Source organism: Hydra viridissima, unplaced genomic scaffold (genome assembly GCF_058129835.1).
Source record: "Hydra viridissima isolate aposymbiotic clone 2 unplaced genomic scaffold, HvirCarnegie_v1 scaffold_1, whole genome shotgun sequence".
Taxonomy (NCBI): Eukaryota; Metazoa; Cnidaria; class Hydrozoa; order Anthoathecata; family Hydridae; genus Hydra; species Hydra viridissima.
Window position 1 is genome coordinate 23,491,331 of NW_028324300.1, and position 22,644 is coordinate 23,513,974.

General features: G+C 31.9%; 1 protein-coding gene and 3 pseudogenes across 2 annotated transcripts; 1 reads left to right on the forward strand and 3 right to left on the reverse strand.

Annotated features, from left to right (window-relative positions):
* The window catches only part of LOC149893981 (uncharacterized), a 152,750-nt pseudogene that overhangs the window by 119,168 nt on the left and 10,938 nt on the right, over window positions 1–22,644 (reverse strand).
* LOC149893984 (uncharacterized) lies at window positions 2,057–4,006 on the reverse strand (annotated as a pseudogene).
* On the reverse strand, window positions 10,919–22,642 carry LOC149893985 (uncharacterized). 2 transcript variants are annotated; one of them, XM_090076587.1, is made up of 4 exons: window positions 21,276–22,642; window positions 21,027–21,179; window positions 11,803–11,913; window positions 10,923–11,611 (listed from the first exon to the last, which is right to left on the reverse strand). In XM_090076587.1, exons 1-4 carry the CDS (start codon window positions 21,457–21,459, stop codon window positions 11,019–11,021), a joined length of 1,041 nt encoding a protein of 346 aa, XP_089932713.1. In that variant the 5' UTR covers window positions 21,460–22,642; the 3' UTR covers window positions 10,923–11,018. The 2 variants fall into 2 exon arrangements, with proteins under 2 accessions (XP_089932714.1, XP_089932713.1); XM_090076588.1 differs by lacking the exon at window positions 21,276–22,642 and having other exon boundaries at window positions 10,919–11,611; window positions 11,803–11,936.
* Window positions 13,768–15,717, forward strand: LOC149893986 (uncharacterized; annotated as a pseudogene).

Below are 22,644 nucleotides of genomic sequence, written 5' to 3' on the forward strand. Positions count from 1 at the left end.
ATAATTTTATGTCTAAAACATTTTCTGCCGACATAAAATATGTCAGAGACATTTTTCTGTCCACTTACTTTGACGTAATTTTATGTCAGAGACATTTTCTGCCGACATAAAATATGTCAGAGACATTTTTCTGTCCACTTACTTTGACATAATTTTATGTCAGAGACATTTTCTGCCGACATAAAATATGTCAGAAACATTTTTCTGTCCACTTATTTTGACATAACTTTATGTCTAAAACATTTTCTGCCGACATAAAATATGTCCAAAATATTTTTCTGCCTACCAACTATGACATAATTTTATGTCTAAAACATTTTCTGCCGACATAAAATATGTCAGAGACATTTTTCTGTCCACTTACTTTGACATAATTTTATGTCAGAGACATTTTCTGCCGACATAAATTATGTCAGAAACATTTTTCTGTCCACTTACTTTGACATAATTTTATGTCAGAGACATTTTCTGCCGACATAAATTATGTCAGAAACATTTTTCTGTCCACTTACTTTGACATAATTTTAGGCCTGAGACCTTTTCCGCCCGACAAATTATGTCAGAAATATTTTCTATCCACATATTTTAACATAATTTCATGTCTGAGACATTTGCTGTTTCTTATTTTAGAAGAAAAAATCGTACAACTTTATTGCTCATTTCAGATTAATTTAACGAGTAAAACAAAAGTTTCGATTTCCCCTTGTTAGAATGTAAAAACTTAGTCTCAAACTTAGTTTTTATTATTGAATGTGGTTTTTATTATATGGCGTCCTGTGCCGCACTAGAAATTATGTTAAGTGGAAAGGAAAGTAGAACTTTTAAAGGGTCGAACCATTTACAGCATAAATTCTACGATCTAATCGTCTGCAACATAATAAAAATAGAAAATAATTCTTTGTCAGAATATTTATATCCGTTCCATGATAGGTCGAATAATTTATGGTCGAAGCAAACCTTATTAAAAATATAGTTTTTCACCAGCGCGGCGTTTCAGGTTAAAATAGATTAACCACAGGACGAACGACAATTTAAAGCAGCGGTTAGAATACAATTTTAGCCGTAAGAAAATATCTGGCCAACGTTTATCTTTTAATTTAATCGAACCGTCAGAATCGTTTTTTGAAGAGTTGTGATCTTAACCGAAAATTTACTTCAAATAAAACAAACATCAATGATAATGTTTGGTTGTTAAAATTTTTTTTTTTCTCTTACACTTTTTCTAAAGAGAAAACATCCCTTTTCAGATTGTAAATGATACAACGCAAGCCATTAAAATGGCAATTAAATGCCTTAGAATCAAATATTTGTCTGCTCTCCTCAACAATCCACATGGCATTACAGGTTGCTAATATTTGGAAAATTGGCTTTTTTTTTTATCCAGTTGTATTTTGTGGCCTTTTACCTTTATTTTGGCATTTTGACACAGAAAAATTTAAGTTCTTGAAAAAGTATTTGTTTTGGAAAAAAAGATGAAATCAATTTTTGCTCCTCAAGAATTTTTAAGGATAATAAAAAACAACTTTTGACTTCCGATCCGAAGATTACTAGTTGATTTCATTGATGAAATTTGTTCAAAATAAAGTGACAGAATCGTTTTGAAACAGCCGCGATATGAAAAAGGGCATTATTATGGCATTTTACATTCACGATTTTGGAATTTCACATGTAAAAAATGTTGGCAACACTGAATTTAATTGTCAATTAAAACGACTAAAATATGACGACTTGGAATGCTCGCTTCCACGTTTGAGACATTAAAACGAATTTCCTAGCTGCATTAAAAAAACTCTTGATGCTGGAGTCTTTTGACCCACATGCAATTCAGTTGTAGATTTTTATATCACGGCCGTTTAATCTATTCTCAAAATTAACTTTGACTTTTTGTGCTAGAATTTTGTCAAGTACTTTGCTAACACAAAATCTAAAAGAACTTTATTACGTTATAAAAAAATTTTTTTTTTTGTTTTGACTCTAAAAAGGTTTTCAGAACTCGATTCTTGCACTGGGGCGCCATAAAAAATTGACTAATAGAAAATGTGAAACGTTTAGTTTTTTAAACAAATTTTATTTTATCAATCAAATCTAGATTATTTTTTACAACCATGATGGAGTTTAAGAAATCATTTGAAATGCGAGTACGTAGATGGCTATAAACCAAAGCGAATCCAGAGAAATCACGTTCAACTTTTACGCTGGAGAACGCTGCACCGTAAACTACTTGCGAGATTTCATAAAGCCGATTCCATTTTGTTTTCTGGTTTTTCTTCCAGTACGCAAGAATGTTGAATTCAACGTCTAATGACACTCGCGGTTCATTAAGAGTCCATTTTAAAATTAATTGACGAATATCTTGATCTGACTCTAAAGCTGCATTAGCAACATCTTGTCTGGTTCCTCCTCCAGTATATTCAATGAAACGGCGTACTTTTTCAGCATAAATTTCTTCTGAGTTCATAGGAATCATCTCTTCAGAAGTATTTGAGGAATATGACGCATTTAATTGTATGGATTCTTCTGTTGATGAAAAACTTGATTGTTCTCGTTGAGTACAAAGTTTTTGATGAATTTTGATTAGCTGTATAATTCCTCTATTCAACATTTCTGTATTAAACAGTTGATGACCCGATGTAAAGCAAAATCTAGGATCCAGAACTAAAGCAGCAATAAATGCTTAACATTTAAAAAAAACTTGTTCTCGTGTATTGATTGCGTTGGTCAGTAGCATTTTTAATCCCAAATCACCTGCTGGAACGTCCTCAATTCCTATTTTCATTTGAATCCATCGAACGTAGAATTCACTAATTGATAATTTTGCGGATTGAAAATCCATCATAGCCGAATGTATTGGTAAAAATGCATCGAAATATTCATCTATTAAACTCCATGAAGCATCATTTAATTTTAATTGGTCGTGTCTTAGCCTTTGATATGCTTCTGCGTTGGTATGGAAATCTTCTATCATCAAAAACGTGGAATCCCAGCGTGGTTCAATGTCTACACGAGGTTTTTTTAGATTTTTAAATGTTTGAATATATGCTACTTTCTTGGATTCGATAGCAACTTTTCTGATGTTATTTAATGCGTCTTCAAACATTGATGTTACGTCCTTAGCAGCTAGCTGACACACATGTGCGCCACAAAACATGGCTGAACAGAACGATCCAACTGATTTTTCAACACAAACAGTTTGGGCTTCACTATAATTCCCTTCTTCATTCTCTAAAGCGCCAATATCAATTTCCTCGTCTTCGAAATCTATAAATTCGTCACCATAAATTTCAAGGATCACTTTCATTTGAACTTGTGCATTTTGAAGAATTTTTGAAGCCTTCGTCATGTTTTTTCCTTGATCTGTGCAAGTTGCGTAGATATCATTAGCACATTTTCCAATTTTTCCAATTACATTTTCTAACTGAGCAGCTAAAATTTCGCCAAACTGTCGACTTTCTTGAGTAAGTATGCCTAAGGTTCTGTCAGCTATTTGCCCGTCCTTCACATATCTACAGCTAACTCCAAACACGTTTCTTCCATATCGCGACGCACTATCAAACATCAACGAGACAAGAACATTTTCAGTTTCTTCTCTTATGAGCGAAAAAATATTTTCACACGCAAGTTGAATGTAGCGTTTCATGCTGTGACGATTTATAACAATTTTGAATTCTTTGAGTGCATTTTTCACTAAAGACAATTGTCCGATTTCATCAGCTGACGCGAAAGACAAGTTACGGTTCATCATTAACTTAATCATTTCTCTAATTAATTGATTTACATCAACATCCAGCTTGATTCGTTTAATTAATTGAATCTCATCGTTATTTCGATTCCTTGTAGCCGAAGTAGTTTCAACTAAGTCAATTTCGCCAGCTTTTTCTTTGTGTTTTCGAAGAAGGTGATCTTTGAGGTTACTTAACTTGCCTTTGTAAAATTTTTTGCACATTTTACACTTTCCTCCTTCTTTATTAATTTCAAATTGACTTTTCACTTGTTTGTGCAATAAATTATTCTCCATATTTGTCTTTAAATCTTAAGGAAAACAAAAACAGTGACAAGAAAATAGTTATTCCAAGGTCTATTTACACCACAGGACAATCGTTTAAACCGCGAAAAATGAATAATTAGATTAATAATCGTTTTTTAATGCGGCTAGGAAAATCGTTTTAATGTCTCAAACGTAGAAGCGAGCATTCCAAGTCGTCATATTTTAGTCGTTTTAATTGACAATTAAATTCAGTGTTGCCAACATTTTTTACATGTGAAATGCCAGAAGCGTGAATGTAAAATGCCATAATAATGCCCTTTTTCATATCGCGGCTGTTTCAAAACGACATAATTTCATGTCTGAGATATTTGCTGTTTCTTCTAAAATAAGAAACAGCAAATATCTCAGACATGAAATTATGTCAAAATATGTGGATAGAAAATATTTCTGACATAATTTATGTCGGCAGAAAATGTCTCAGATATAACGTTATGTCAAAATATGTGGACAGAAAAATGTTTCTGACATAATTTATGTCGACAGAAAATGTCTCAGATATAAAGTTATGTCAAAATAAGTGGACAGAAAAATGTTTCTGACATAATTTATGTCGACAGAAAATGTCTCAGACATAAAGTTATGTCAAAGTAAGTGGACAGAAAAATGTTTCTGACATAATTTATGTCGACAGAAAATGTCTCAGACATAAAATTATGTCAAAGTAAGTTCGCAGAAAAATATTTCGGAAATATTTTATGTCGGCAGAAAATGTTTTAGACATAAAATTATGTCATAGTTGGTAGGCAGAAAAATATTTTGGACATATTTTATGTCGGCAGAAAATGTTTTAGACATAAAATTATGTCAAAGTAAGTGGACAGAAAAATGTTTCTGACATATTTTATGTCGGCAGAAAATGTCTCAGACATAAAATTATGTCAAAGTAAGTTCGCAGAAAAATATTTCGGACATATTTTATGTCGGCAGAAAATGTTTTAGACATAATATTATGTCATAGTTGGTAGGCAGAAAAATATTTCGGACATATTTTATGTCGGCAGAAAATGTTTTAGACATAAAATTATGTCAAAGTTGGTAGGCAGAAAAATATTTCGGACATATTTTATGTCGGCAGAAAATGTTTTAGACATAAAATTATGTCAAAGTTGGTAGGCAGAAAAATATTTCGGATATATTTTATGTCGGCAGAAAATGTTTTAGACATAAAATTATGTCAAAGTTGGTAGGCAGAAAAATATTTCGGACATATTTTATGACGGCAGAAAATTTGTCTTGGACATATTGGACAGATAACAACTCTGAACTGTTTCATAACCTCATTTTACGTCGTGACGTCAGAATGTTTAAATTTAATTGTACTTAAACGAAATTGAAACATTTAAAAGCGAATAACTTTCAAAATTCAAAAGCAAAATGTCGTCCCGCATAAAATATAACTAGATAACTGGAGCTTGTACATTTTTTCACAGGGTGCTAATTACCTTCACTCATTGCACAGAGGTCCAGGACCATACCAGAAATACAAAAAAATATATTGTTTTATAATAAAAACTTAAAATTGAATTATATATATTATGTGAAGATCAGATTTCAATTTTCGAGGTCCGTAATTTTTTAAAAAATTTATCTAAGGAGGGTTTGAAGTTCAAAGACTGAAGAAAACTACATTTTTTCGGGCAAAAATTGGTCTACAAACTTTTATACATGCTGACTACAGATATCAAAGCTATGAAACTTGCTTTGAATATTCTTAGGAAATATAGAAGGTCAACAGAAAATAATTTAGAAATGTAAAAAAGCTTACAAAAGACACAATTTACCGCTTGTTAAACACTTTTTAAAATAAATTGTTAAAAAATAAAAATTTGATCGACCAGGAAAATTTTAGCCCAGGTGACGCCCACTTTGAAATTTTTTCTCAATGTTATCCCAAGCACAATCAGATTAGGTTAACTGATAAGTTTATGAAAGACTTTTTGGTTAACCTAATCTGATTGTGCTTGGACAGAATATGCACAGAATATGTCTGTGCATATGGTTGCACAGCAAGATCATACGACAGAATATTGTGTGCCTCGTCTAGCCTCCTTGAAGATTTTGTTGTTTAATCGGCCAGGAAGTCAAATGTGTTATGGAAATAAAATTAAACTTATAGATCTAAAAATATAAATGTAGATACAAAAAGCATGTCACATGTTATGTCATGTGTCCTTGGTGTGTTATTTTAGAATTTATTTATGCTATACACTAAATCTACCACTATGTAATAAATGAAACATGTTCTCCAGAGAATATTAAGTTAAAAGTTCTTCCGTAAAATAAGTCTGTTAAATGTAAGTTTTATATTATGTGTTCTTGGTGTTCTGTACTTGTATGATATTTATCCGATCGAGCAAAAATTTATTATACATGCCGGTGACTAATCAATAGAATCAATTCAATGTTCTGTTAATTTATAGTCAATAGTACATTGAAACTTAAGTATGAAATAAGTGTCACAAGATTATTATTCGTTGTGTCATTTGTCCTTGGTTTCGCGTCATTGGCGTATCCTTCAGAGGTATGACGAGGGACATTGTAAGAGCTGCTTTTGTGGGTCAGGGTATAATGAATATTCACCGAAAATTTTAGCGTTTTAGCTTCAAAAATGGTGAAGATATGGTTTTAGCTTCAAAAATGGTGAAGATATGGTTTTAGCTTCAAAAATGGTGAAGATATGACAATTCTGGACCACTGTGCAGTGGTATTAGAAACAAAATAAGAAAAAAAACTTTAAAAAAAAAAAAAATTTAAGATTTTTTTATTATTTTGTATGCGCACCACGATCTTTTACACATGCACAAACACGTCTAGGCATAGATTCAACTAGTCCGATGCATAATTCTCTTGGAAATTCTTTCCAAAGCTTTTCTAAGCCCTGCTGTCATTGTGCAACACTGGCCATGCTCTCTTTGAACAATCTCTTGCATATCCAAGCCTAAATGTTCTCGATGGGATTGAGATCTGGAGAACGAGCTAGCCAAGGAATGACCGTAATGTTTTTTCGATCAAGCCACTCTTTAACTGAGTTTGCAGTGTGAGCCGTTACGCCATAGAGCTGAAAAATCCATTGTTGTTGTCTTCCGTAAAAAGCGCTGGCTGTTGGCAAAAGTTTTGAGGGTTTCTTTGTAGCTGTTCTGGTTAATTCTGCTGTTATAAATGTTGAATGACCCTGTTCTTTTATGGGAGAAACATCCCCATATTCTGACTGATCCTTCTCCGCCTTGTATCCTTGGTACACAAAAACGCTCTTTGAACTTTTCACCAGCCAGCCTCTTGATGATTAATCTTGACTCGCAATTTATCACCTCAAAATTGGATTCGTCGCTGAAAATCAGTTTGGTCCAGTCTTCTACAGACCAGTGAAAACTTTCTCTACACCACTTTAATCTTTTTAGACGATCTGAGACACGCAAAAGTAGTTTTCGAGCAGCGATATAGCAGTCTAAGCCTTTCTTATTTAGGCATCTTTGTACAGTCCATCTACTAACACTAACGTTACCAGGCATTTGTGAACCCTTCAGCAAGTTCGAGTTAAGAAATTTTAGGGTCTTTTCAAACCTTTCGATAGAGATAACTTTGGTCTCTTGAAGTTAGCTTTAAAAGCCTACCAAGCCTTGGTAAATCTTTGATATCATTATGTAGCTCGTGGTTTTTCAACGTTGTTTGTACACATTTAAGCGAAACATTGCACATTCGAGCTATTTTTCGTTGGCTTTTTGTTTTTTCTTTTAAAAGAACTACAATTTGCTATCATACGTTGACTGAAACAGCTTTTCTGCCCATTTTTACTTTGTCTTTTTACTTTATCAAATAATTACCAATGCAAATAACTGAAGATACAAAATTGATAACTTAATTTTGTTTTCGCAAGAACATTTATATTGTTCGAAAGAAATCAACTACTAAATTTTATACCATTCGGATAACATTTCGTTAAGATATTTCAACTTAAGTTGTTAAATTTTAACTGACTATATTTTTGCTTCATTAGAAATGCATGTATGTTCCAGGGTTGCCAGATATTTTGCGATACCCGCTAGCCAGAAATATAAAATAAAGTATCCAGAAATGGCCAAAAGTGGCCAAAAAGTAGCCAAATTCTCCGCGATCGCATTGGTTTAATTTTCAAAAAGTAACTCTTATTGGCTAAAATAAGACAATCGGATAAAATTTGTCCTACGATTCCGTAAAAACTGTCGTAGTTATAAAAATAAAATAAATAAAATCAAACTGTTGTTCTTGTTTCTTTTTTTACTAGAATTGTTATTACTTCTTTATTTACTTTTACTATTACTTTGTTATTACTTTGTTATAACTTCTAATTTAGAAGTTATAACAAAACATTAAACATATTCAACTATTTATATTATAATTTTTATACCTTATATCTGCATTAATAAAAATAACATTGTGAAATTTTAAAAAATAACATTATTTTACACTTAATAAATAAGTAATCATAATCAGCCTACTATAATAATCATTTTAAAAAATAAAATGATGGAATAAAAAAACCAAACATAGCTAAATTGCCGATAAGCCGATTATTTTTTGCGGTGGCCAGATTCACGGATTTGACCACTAAGTGGCCAATCTGGCAACTCTGGTATGTTCTATCAGGCAACCAAAAAAATTCGTGCGGTTTATCCTAATTGCCTATTTCTAAGTAACGTATTAAGAAAACTTGTTGTGGTGGGGGGATGATTTTGCATATAAATTAAAGCTTGTTTTAAGGAGAATCAATCTATGTGTTTCATAAGTTTTATTAGTGCGTTTTAAATTTAAAATTCTTAAGTGGAGTATGGCTGTGTCAGATGCGATAATTCGCGCCTGTTTACTTTGAGTTCAAACTTGGAACCAAAGCTACAGAAGCTTGTCGTAAGATATGCGCAGCTATTGGGGAAGGTACCATAGCAGAACGGACGGGTCAAAAGTGGTTTAAAAAATTTTCTTCTGGAAATGAAAACCTTGAAGATGAACCAAGATCTGGAAGACCATCCATCGTAAACAACGAGGATACGAGGATATCAAGCTGGCAATCGAGCAGGACTCCAGTCAAACATGTCAGCACCTTGCCTTAAAATTTAATTGAGTGATGAAACTATTCGTTTACATTTGCACCAACTTGGAAAACGTTGAAAGTTGAGCAAATAGGTACCTTATGAGTTGAGTGAAACAAAAAAGCTACAGCGCTTAACCATTTGTTCTTAATTGCTTTCCCGCCACAACTTAGTGCCATTTTTTGACCGGATGTTGACGTGCAACGAAAATGGATTATGTACTGCAACTAAAAACGAACATTTCATTGGCTAGCCAGTAACGATCCAGTACCGATGACTCCTAAACCAAGCATTCACCAACAAAAGGTTTTACTGAGTGTATGGTGGACTACAGCAGGTATCGTTCACTATGAGTTGCTACCAAGTGGACAAACCATTACTGCTGAGATATTTTTACACAACCATTACTCTGTGCAATTGGGCTGATACTCAGCCCAATTGGACAGAGTTTCGGTTGCTCTTCACCAAAAACAAGCAGCTTTGGTAAACAGAAAAAGTGTTGTATTCCACCAGGACAACGCCAGACCGCACACCGCAAAAATCACGCGGGAAACTCTGGCACGTTTACAATGGGAGATTTTACCTCACCCGTTCGATCGAGTCAACGTTCGATTCGAGTCAACGTTCGATCAAATCCTAAGATAAGTATTTGTAGTTTAACCAGATAATTCAATGCTTCTTTAAAGAATGATCAATTGACAAATTGACAAGGAAACAATTGACAAAGAAACAGTGAGAAAGATGTTACTTAACAAAGACATAGGCTCCTAAAACAGTTGAAATGGTGCCGAGAAAGAATCAACTGGTCTGTTGAAGAATGGTCGCGGGTAATTTTTAGTGATGAAGTTAGTTTTGAGGAACTAAAACGCAAAGGAAAGGTGTATGTTAAAAGATAAAAGCATGAGTAGTATTTATCTCGCTATGTTAAACCAAGGTTACAATGAGGCTCGGCTGGAATATGGGGATGTACTTCTCATCAAAGTCAGGGTCTCAGCAATATACAGTATGCAAAAATAATAATCATACACTTAAAAAAAACACATAATTTTAAAGATTGCATCAAAAAAATGAGTTTTCCGTTAAAATACTTGAAATTTTTTTAGGTATCTTATCAAGTATTTTTTAAATTTATTTGTGAATTGGTGAATTAATTGCTTTCCATACCTATTAAATTTTACACAATTGATCTAATGATGCATAAAATTGACTGCAAAAAAAATAATCGTACGCTGACAAATGCTCGGTCATAAAACACATATATGTGTGTGTGTGTGTGTCCCCCAGTCGGCACATCTAGTTTCAATTTCGGAATTAAAACCCTTATAAACACGTATTCGTCACGATCCAGGCGTAAACCAAGAACACGGAGATTTCACGGGAATTTTACTGGAGTTTGACACGTTATTTATGAAGTTTCAAACACGTGTTTATTGAGGTTTTAAATACGTGTCTTATAAGGTTTCAAGCACGTATTAATTGAAGTTTGGAACTTAAATCTTGATCAAACACGTGTACGAGACGGGTTAAGCGTAATTAAAAATACGTAGATTTTACGTGAGTTTTACTAATTCTGTCACGTGTTTATAATAAAGTTTCAATCAAGGAAACTTTTAAAATCATTTTAATTTATTAGAATAACTTGTTCGTTTAAGATTATCATTTTCAACGTGCAACTTATTATATTATAGTAAAGAAAATAAATTATCATAAAAAAAGGAACATTAATGTTCCTTTCATTATTTACTAGATTATATTTATAACATAATTCTACTTTTCTTTATTTTCTCCAAACCAAAAAATTAACGCAGCTATATTTCTTCAAAAATTTTACTTCAAAAAAAAAAATTATATATAAAGATACATGCATATATCTAAATTTAAAAAACGGCAAATAGAAGAAAACGAATAATTCAGTCTCTTTTGGAAGCAACTGCTCTTTTCATTCCTTGCTTTAACCTTTCACTCAAATAAGTTTTTAACTGTTTTTCAGGAACCTTCCATGACACTAAAGACATTAAAATTGTCGACAAAATCAAAGGTAAGTCGTGTGTTAATGACAAATGATCAGTATACTGCTTGTTTGGCACATGGTTACCATACATTAGGTTAATTTTTGATTGTACTTCTTCCGTCATGATAGAATCTAAAACTGCATAACAATGCGCTTTTGCATCCTTACAAACAGTTCCAATTGCATCAAATTTTCTTTTTAACTTTTCTCTTATTACATTGTCCTCAAGGCGGTTTTCAAAATTTACTAACTCGTTTTTTGATGAAACCTGTTCAAATCTCACTTCATGCACATCTTTATCTAAAAACTGTTGCAATAGACCAACAGCAATATTGACAGTTTTCTCGATTGTGCTTATTTTCTTTTTCATATCATATTGCGACATAATCATTTTGCGCTGGAATGTGGCATCATCCATTGGATAAATTTCGTTAGTCGGATTTTTCGGTCGACCTCCTTTATTGGTATTTTTTTTTGATGACTCGCCTTTCTCTAGTAGAGAAAAGACAAGTTTTATAATAAATAACAAAAATAAGATCGTTTTCTATTGTTTCGTATTGCTTTATCTAAAGAAATGCATTTTTTAACTAAAGATAAAATTTAACAATAAATATATATATATATTTTTTTGCATAAACATTAACTAGAGATTCACGACAAGTATATTTTATTAGCAGTCGTACCAGCAAACAAATCCTCTCTCGTTGGATGTTTCTTTGAAATTGTAGAAATCTTTACCGGTTGACTGGAATCCATCCCAATTATGTTTTGGTGTTTGTGAAAGTGCACATATCCTGGTTTATGATACAACAAATATCTATATATATATATATATATATATATATATATATACACACACACACACACACATACATGCATACATGCATACACACATACATGCATACATGCATACATACATACATACATACATACAGAGTTGTTATCTGTCCAATATGTCCAAGACAAATTTTCTGCCGACATAAAATATGTCCGAAATATTTTTCTGCCTACCAACTTTGACATAATTTTATGTCTAAAACATTTTCTGCCGACATAAAATATATCCGAAATATTTTTCTGCCTACCAACTATGACATAATTTTATGTCTAAAACATTTTCTGCCGACATAAAATATTTCCGAAATATTTTTCTGCGAACTTACTTTGACATAATTTTATGTCTGAGACATTTTCTGTCGACATAAATTATGTCAGAAACATTTTTCTGTCCACATATTTTGACATAACTTTATATCTGAGACATTTTCTGTCGACATAAATTTTGTCAGAAACATTTTTCTGTCCACATATTTTGACATAACTTTATATCTGAGACATTTTCTGCCGACATAAATTATGTCAGAAACATTTTTCTGTCCACATATTTTGACATAACTTTATATCTGAGACTTTTTCTGTCGACATAAATTATGTCAGAAACATTTTTCTGTCCACATATTTTGACATAACTTTATATCTGAGACATTTTCTGCCGACATAAATTATGTCAGAAATATTTTCTATCCACATATTTTGACATAATTTCATGTCTGAGATATTTGCTGTTTCTTATTTTAGAAGAAAAAATCGTACAACTTTATTGCTCATTTCAGATTAATTTAACGAGTAAAACAAAAGTCTCGATTTCCCCTTATTAGAATGTAAAAACTTAGTCTCAAACTTAGTTTTTATTACTGAATGTGGTTTTTATTATATGGCGTCCTGTGCCACATTAGAAATTATGTTAAGTAGAAAGAAAAGTAGAACTTGTAAAGGATCGAACCATTTACAGCATAAATTCTGGCCAAAATTTATCTTTTAATTTAACCGAACCGTCAGAATCGTTTTTTAAAGAGTAGTGATCTTAACCGAAAATTTATTCCAAATAAAACAAATATCAATGATAATGTTTGGTTGTTAAAATTTTTTTTCTCTTACACGTTTTTTAAAGAGAAAATATCCCTTTTCAGATTGCAAATGATACAACTCAAACAAATTAACTGGCAATTAAATGCCTTAGAATCAAATATTTATGTGTCTGCTCTCCTCAATCAAACCACATGGCATTATAGGTTGCTAATATTTGGAAAATTGGCATTTTTTTTTTATCCAATGGTACTTTATGGCCATTTACCTTTATTTTGGCATTTTGACACAGAAAAATTTAAGTTCTCGAAAAAGTATTTATTTTGGAAAAAAAGTTGCAATTAATTTTTGCCCCTCAAGAATTTTTAAGGATAATAAAAAACAACTTTTGACTTCCGATCCGAAGATTAACTAGTTGATTTCATTGATGAAATTTGTTCAAAATAAAGTGACGGAATCATTTTGAAACAGCCGCGATATGAAAAAGGGCATTATTATGGCATTTTACATTCACGCTTCTGGCATTTCACATGTAAAAAATGTTGGCAACACTGAATTTAATTGTCAATTAAAACGACTAAAATATGACGACTTGGAATGCTCGCTTCTACGTTTGAGACATTAAAACGATTTTCCTAGCCGCATTAAAAAACGATTATTAATCTAATTATTCATTTTTCGCGGTTTAAACGATTGTCCTGTGGTGTAAATAGACCTTGGAATAACTATTTTCTTGTCACTGTTTTTGTTTTCCTTAAGATTTAAAGACAAATATGGAGAATAATTTATTGCACAAACAAGTGAAAAGTCAATTTGAAATTAATAAAGAAGGAGGAAAGTGTAAAATGTGCAAAAAATTTTACAAAGGCAAGTTAAGTAACCTCAAAGATCACCTTCTTCGAAAACACAAAGAAAAAGCTGGCGAAATTGACTTAGTTGAAACTACTTCGGCTACAAGGAATCGAAATAACGATGAGATTCAATTAATTAAACGAATCAAGCTGGATGTTGATGTAAATCAATTAATTAGAGAAATGATTAAGTTAATGATGAACCGTAACTTGTCTTTCGCGTCAGCTGATGAAATCGGACAATTGTCTTTAGTGAAAAATGCACTCAAAGAATTCAAAATTGTTATAAATCGTCACAGCATGAAACGCTACATTCAACTTGCGTGTGAAAATATTTTTTCGCTCATAAGAGAAGAAACTGAAAATGTTCTTGTCTCGTTGATGTTTGATAGTGCGTCGCGATATGGAAGAAACGTGTTTGGAGTTAGCTGTAGATATGTGAAGGACGGGCAAATAGCTGACAGAACCTTAGGCATACTTACTCAAGAAAGTCGACAGTTTGGCGAAATTTTAGCTGCTCAGTTAGAAAATGTAATTGGAAAAATTGGAAAATGTGCTAATGATATCTACGCAACTTGCACAGATCAAGGAAAAAACATGACGAAGGCTTCAAAAATTCTTCAAAATGCACAAGTTCAAATGAAAGTGATCCTTGAAATTTATGGTGACGAATTTATAGATTTCGAAGACGAGGAAATTGATATTGGCGCTTTAGAGAATGAAGAAGGGAATTATAGTGAAGCCCAAACTGTTTGTGTTGAAAAATCAGTTGGATCGTTCTGTTCAGCCATGTTTTGTGGCGCACATGTGTGTCAGCTAGCTGCTAAGGACGTAACATCAATGTTTGAAGACGCATTAAATAACATCAGAAAAGTTGCTATCGAATCCAAGAAAGTAGCATATATTCAAACATTTAAAAATCTAAAAAAACCTCGTGTAGACATTGAACCACGCTGGGATTCCACGTTTTTGATGATAGAAGATTTCCATACCAACGCAGAAGCATATCAAAGGCTAAGACACGACCAATTAAAATTAAATGATGCTTCATGGAGTTTAATAGATGAATATTTCGATGCATTTTTACCAATACATTCGGCTATGATGGATTTTCAATCCGCAAAATTATCAATTAGTGAATTCTACGTTCGATGGATTCAAATGAAAATAGGAATTGAGGACGTTCCAGCAGGTGATTTGGGATTAAAAATGCTACTGACCAACGCAATCAATACACGAGAACAAGTTTTTTTTAAATGTTAAGCATTTATTGCTGCTTTAGTTCTGGATCCTAGATTTTGCTTTACATCGGGTCATCAACTGTTTAATACAGAAATGTTGAATAGAGGAATTATACAGCTAATCAAAATTCATCAAAAACTTTGTACTCAACGAGAACAATCAAGTTTTTCATCAACAGAAGAATCCATACAATTAAATGCGTCATATTCCTCAAATACTTCTGAAGAGATGATTCCTATGAACTCAGAAGAAATTTATGCTGAAAAAGTACGCCGTTTCATTGAATATACTGGAGGAGGAACCAGACAAGATGTTGCTAATGCAGCTTTAGAGTCAGATCAAGATATTCGTCAATTAATTTTAAAATGGACTCTTAATGAACCGCGAGTGTCATTAGACGTTGAATTCAACATTCTTGCGTACTGGAAGAAAAACCAGAAAACAAAATGGAATCGGCTTTATGAAATCTCGCAAGTAGTTTACGGTGCAGCGTTCTCCAGCGTAAAAGTTGAACGTGATTTCTCTGGATTCGCTTTGGTTTATAGCCATCTACGTACTCGCATTTCAAATGATTTCTTAAACTCCATCATGGTTGTAAAAAATAATCTAGATTTGATTGATAAAATAAAATTTGTTTAAAAAACTAAACGTTTCACATTTTCTATTAGTCAATTTTTTATGGCGCCCCAGTGCAAGAATCGAGTTCTGAAAACCTTTTTAGAGTCAAAACAAAAAAAAAAATTTTTTTATAACGTAATAAAGTTCTTTTAGATTTTGTGTTAGCAAAGTACTTGACAAAATTCTAGCACAAAAAGTCAAAGTTAATTTTGAGAATAGATTAAACGGCCGTGATATAAAAATCTACAACTGAATTGCATGTGGGTCAAAAGACTCCAGCATCAAGAGTTTTTTTAATGCAGCTAGGAAATTCGTTTTAATGTCTCAAACGTGGAAGCGAGCATTCCAAGTCGTCATATTTTAGTCGTTTTAATTGACAATTAAATTCAGTGTTGCCAACATTTTTTACATGTGAAATTCCAAAATCGTGAATGTAAAATGCCATAATAATGCCCTTTTTCATATCGCGGCTGTTTCAAAACGATTCTGTCACTTTATTTTGAACAAATTTCATCAATGAAATCAACTAGTAATCTTCGGATCGGAAGTCAAAAGTTGTTTTTTATTATCCTTAAAAATTCTTGAGGAGCAAAAATTGATTTCATCTTTTTTTCCAAAACAAATACTTTTTCAAGAACTTAAATTTTTCTGTGTCAAAATGCCAAAATAAAGGTAAAAGGCCACAAAATACAACTGGATAAAAAAAAAAGCCAATTTTCCAAATATTAGCAACCTGTAATGCCATGTGGATTGTTGAGGAGAGCAGACAAATATTTGATTCTAAGGCATTTAATTGCCATTTTAATGGCTTTTACAATCTGAATGTTAATGGCTTTTACAACGTCTTTAATGTCTTTTACAATCTGAATTCTAAGGCATTTAATTGCCATTTTAATGGCTTTTACAATCATTTACAATCTGAAAAGGGATCTTTTCTCTTTAGAAAAAGTGTAAGAGAAAAAAAAAAATTTTAACAACCAAACATTATCATTGATGTTTGTTTTATTTGAAGTAAATTTTCGGTTAAGATCACAACTCTTCAAAAAACGATTCTGACGGTTCGATTAAATTAAAAGATAAACGTTGGCCAGATATTTTCTTACGGCTAAAATTGTATTCTAACCGCTGCTTTAAATTGTCGTTCGTCCTGTGGTTAATCTATTTTAACCTGAAACGCCGCGCTGCACAGTGTATCGCTTCATACAAGCTAGGTGGACAAAAATATTTTGTTTAGTAATTTCATTCCTAAGAATGTAGTTAACAATATTTTGGTGTTTTATTGATTAGTTATGCAGTAGGGTAGCCTGGGGGAGGCAGGGGGGCAATTACCCCGCGCGTTTAAGCTTTAGGGGGCGCCTAAAAGTCAATTTTACTATAAAAAGTTTTTTTTTTTTTTAATTTTATTGTAAAAAAGGAGATATTTTAATTACTTTTAAGATTTTAAAAGTTTTTATCTTGAAAAAGTTATAAAAATAACTTTAAAAAAGTAATAAAAATAAATACTAAATTTCAACACATTAATAATGTAATAAAATTTTGCCTAAAATAAAAATATACTCACTACAAATATACAAAATATAATAATAAACTCACTACACTACGTAAAATAAAAAAATATTTTATTAATAATTAATCATTATCGGATGAATCATTGTTATCTTCAGTAGCCGATGAATCGGACTCTAAATAATCTTCATCGTCACACATAATTCTATTTTCAACAAGCTGTGGTGGTATAATAGGTGGGATAATTAAATTCAAAACTTCTAACGGTAGTTTGCCAGTTTTCTTACTTGACACTTCTCTGTGTGAGTTGATGACAGGATCTGATGTTACCAAAAGCATATTGAGCAAATCTATATTTGTGCAAATACGTGAATTTTTTCTTGTATGGTGTTCGCGGAATCGACGAAAATCTTTATTGCGGGCTTCTTGAGACTCTTCCGACAGTTGTCCTATTGGAAGAAGGCATGTTTTTATAACTTCCGTGCTATGTACAAGTATTTTGTGCACAGTAACAGGCATATAGTACCACGGATACAGATTAATATAAAGAGTTTTGGTTTCAGAACAAAACTTTTCAAATTCATAATAGTTAATATCATAGCCAGAGGAAAGTGTTCTTAATAAAATACTAAAATTTTTAATGAGATTGATGTCTAAACCCGTAATCTCGCCGCTTAACTCTGGCTTCATAAAAAACCTGCGAGCAGTGTTCCCATCATTTGTATTCCCAAAGCCAGGTTTTGGTTTATCTACAATAAGACCCATATGCTTTTTAAATTTTTGTTTGATATCTTCTGAACGTTTTTGGACACTAGATTTATCTTCATCGCTTCTAACTTGCCACTTTTTTATATCTAAACGATAGCTAATGTGTAGCATGCACTCAAAAAAACGAATCCACGCATGCAAAGTAGACAGACCAAAACCATAATGTTCTTTTTTAACAACTAAGTCTTTTAGTTCACCGTTCATCATTTTAAGAGTTGCACCACATATGTAACATTTTTGTTGGGAACTTGTGTCAGTCAAGGCATTGCAAACTTTTCCATCTACCATTGATAGTATTAGGTCGTGTTTAACAGTAATTTGAGATTCGTTGAGTCTTATAGATGTTGGAACAAGTTGAGAAACTTCTGTTAAAACTTGGTTAGTTTCTGTTGTAGTTAAAAGATTTGTTTCTTTTGAAAAAATAAATTTAATTGGTCGGCAATAAAGCGTGGATGAAGGTCGTGGATTTTGCCAAATAATATTTTGACCGTCACTCAGTCTCAACGGAACAAATGAAAATACAAACAGAAACTCATCAGTAGCATCAGAGTTTTTAAATTTCTGTTTGTATGTGCTGTGACCGGAGCTCCCATCACATCCCCATTTGCTAATTAGTGTGAATGGCGTAGTAAAAGTAATACTTTTAAGAGAGAGCTAATGCCTCGTCACGATTTAACTGCCTGCCCCCACAAATAAAGTCTTTTGATTTAATTTTTTCTGATGATTCCAGACTTTTTCTGATTAAAGTAGCTTGGTTTCTGTGCCCCAACGCACGGCATGCTACTTCAGCAGCTGTGGTCAACTCAGTTGCACTTTGCAATTTTACTAAGTTTTCAACTCTTCGTTTTTTGGTTTTAAAGGACGAGTCTTCAAAGTTCTTTTTTGGTCGTCCTTGAATTTCTCCAGATGATGAAAAAGTACATTGCTGGTATATACTTATTTTAAATTCTACATTTGCCCCCTCTAACCAAATTTTATTTTTGTTTAAAAAACGGTCCATCATCATATGTGCTGCAGACCATTTTTTTGCGAATTTTGAAGCCATACATGAAATTTTTAACTGCATAGACCTCTCAGAATCTTTAGTCACATCAGTTACATCAGTAACACAAAATCTTTGCAAAATAAAATCCATTAAACGAGAACTTCTTTCTTCTTGATTATGTCTTCGCCATTCTTCAAAAAAAACTCCATTTTTGAAAAAAAGCGCACATGATCTAAATGAAATTTAATAACAAAAAATTGTGGATTTATGTGGTGAAAATTTTTTCTTTGTTGTACACCTTAGGACTTTAGCTATACACTGTTAATAAATTAGCTTGGATACATGTGGATACAAAAAGTTGTATAAGTTTAAAAATTAAAAACCAAAAAATATTTTACAATTTTAACCCAGTTTTTTAAACCATACTTTAACACATATTGCTTAACTTTTAAATAAAATATTTAATGTAAGTAAATAGTACTTACCCTCAAAAGTAAAATCCATCGCTGCATTAAAATGATTGCTTTCTTTAATTCTTGCTAAATGTTAATGCAACGATTGTAAATTTTTATTTAATTTTTTTCAAAAATGAAATTACATTTTAACGCCTCTTTAATTGCTTATGACTCATTGCTCTGTAATGTTTTTCATAATTAACATCGCAAGTTATTACTAATATAGGACTGTTATTGTGAAAATATTATCAATTAGTTGATTTCTTGATATGACTTTTGTCCACCTAGCTTGAATGAAGCGATACACTGTGCGCTGGTGAAAAACTATATTTTTAATAAGGTTTGCTTCGACCATAAATTATTCGACCTATCATGGAACGGATATAAATATTCTGACAAAGAATTATTTTCTATTTTTATTATGTTGCAGACGATTAGATCGTAGAATTTATGCTGTAAATGGTTCGACCCTTTAAAAGTTCTACTTTCCTTTCTACTTAACATAATTTCTAGTGCGGCACAGGACGCCATATAATAAAAACCACATTCAATAATAAAAACTAAGTTTGAGACTAAGTTTTTACATTCTAACAAGGGGAAATCGAAACTTTTGTTTTACTCGTCAAATTAATCTAAAATGAGCAATAAAGTTGTACGATTTTTTCTTCTAAAATAAGAAACAGCAAATGTCTCAGACATGAAATTATGTCAAAATATGTGGATAGAAAATATTTCTGACATAATTTATGTCGGCAGAAAATGTCTCAGATATAAAGTTATGTCAAAATATGTGGACAGAAAAATGTTTCTGACATAATTTATGTCGGCAGAAAATGTCTCAGATATAAAGTTATGTCAAAATATGTGGACAGAAAAATGTTTCTGACATAATTTATGTCGACAGAAAATGTCTCAGACATAAAATTATGTCAAAGTAAGTTCGCAGAAAAATATTTCGGAAATATTTTATGTCGGCAGAAAATGTTTTAGACATAAAATTATGTCATAGTTGGTAGGCAGAAAAATATTTTGGACATATTTTATGTCGGCAGAAAATGTTTCAGACATAAAGTTATGTTAAAGTAAGAGGACAGAAAAATAATCATGACATATTTTATGTCGGCAGAAAATGTTTCAGACATAAAGTTATGTCAAAGTAAGAGGACAGAAAAATAATTCTGACATATTTTATGTCTATGTAAAATATGTCTAAAAATATGTCGACAGATCTGCCAGACATATTATGCCGTAACAACTCTGCATACATACATACATACATACATACATACATACATACATACATACATACATACATACATACATACATACATACATACATACATACATACATACATACATACATACATACATACATACATACATACATACATACATACATACATACATACATACATACATACATACATACATACATACATACATACATACATACATACATACATACATACATACATACATACATACATACATACATACATACATACATGTATATATATATAAAATACATACACACATATACACAAATATAAAATACATACACACACATATATATATAAATATATACATTTAAAAATCCTAATGCACACATATCTCACCTGTGCTCATGTTAATGTCACTAGATGTGGTCTGCTTTGTTGATAGCCTCTTACTTTTATCAACAAAAAAACTATCATCATCTTTATTTAGTTTCCGAAGTTTTTGATAGAAAACTTTATCATCACCAAGATTATGTGGTGCCAGTTCGTCTCCTAAAAGATTAAATTTACCAGAACATAATCACCCAAAATATCAAAGTATTTTTTTCAGTTTATTAGCTTTTTTATCAAATACAAATAAATATTCACTTTTTCCAGATATGGAAGCTAGAGCTTTAATACAAGTATTTTCATCAGCAGTCAAACCAGCAGTTAAATCTTCTCTCATTGGCTTTTTCTTTAAAAATGTAGAAAAATTTACCAGTTGACTAGAGTCCATCTCAATTATGTTTTGTTGCTCATTAAAATGCACATATCCTGGTTTAAAATACATTTACATACATACATGCCTGCCTGCATGCATGCATGCATGCGTTCATACATGCATACATCCATGCATACATGCATACATGCAAACATCCATGCATGCATGCATACATCCATGCATGCATACATGCATACATACATACATACATGCATACATGCATACATACATGCATACATACATACATGCATACATACATGCATACATACATACATACATGACAGAATTGAATAGACACTCAATAAACCAAAATTTTTATTGAAAATGGTAAATGATACAATAAAATTTTTTAAAAATGATTACAATTTGAATAAGTTATACTTAGTTGACATCCTGTTTGCATTTTTCAATGCTAGAACCCTTTTAGGCATGCTAGAAATAAATTCACAAATATCATCTTGAGGAATTTCTAGCCATACTTCATGCAAAAAACTTAAATAATCTGTCTGTGATGATGGCTTTTTATTCTTTTTGTGAAGTTTCCAGTCTAATATGGCCCAGAGGTGTTCAATAGTGTTTATATCAGGTGATTGACTCGGCCATGGCAGTTTCTTAATCTCATTTTGATTCAACCATTTTTGAGTCGCTTTGGCAGTGTAACAAGGTGCTCCATCTTCCATAAATAAGGAATCATGTTGCTCCATCTTTCATAAATAAGTAATCATCCACTTGAGATTATTGGAAGAAGTCCTTCCTGAAATATAGAAACTGTGACTGCAATCTTTTGATGTCTATTCACAAACCTTATCCTTTCTTCATTTGATATTGGGTGGACAAAAAAGTGGCTTCTTTCATGCAGCTCTGCCATAGTAGCCTAGTTTATAAAAATACCAGGCAGCTGTTCTGGGACTGACACCAGGTTATGTTGCTATGTCTGAGGCCTTAAAAAGATGCAATGGTCTGTCAGAAGTCCCAGGACAACTTGACTGTGTTGATGTGCATTTCCTTCCCCTCTCTGGTAAATTGTACAATCACTCTATTTACAGTAGAAAGTGAAATTGAAAGTTTTTCTGATACTTTTCATTGCCTAAATCTACCTTCATGTTGACCAACAATGGGCCTTGGCATGCTTAATCAATTAAAATCTTGGTAAATATATCATTTTAATAAAAATTTATTCAAATCATGCATAAAATAAGAATTGAAATACATTTTATCATAGTGTCTATTTAACACTGTCATGTCTGTGCACAT

Bases quoted from the DNA above. Each gene is read 5' to 3' on its own strand.
- LOC149893985 (XM_090076587.1), bottom strand. From the start codon at position 21,459: ATGTATTTTAAACCAGGATATGTGCATTTTAATGAGCAACAAAACATA. The intron at 11,914-21,026 runs GTGAGATATGTG...ATCATAAACCAG, and splicing joins TGACATTAACATGAGCACAG to GATATGTGCACTTTCACAAA. The intron at 11,612-11,802 runs GTACGACTGCTA...TTTCTCTACTAG, and splicing joins GAGAGAGGATTTGTTTGCTG to AGAAAGGCGAGTCATCAAAA.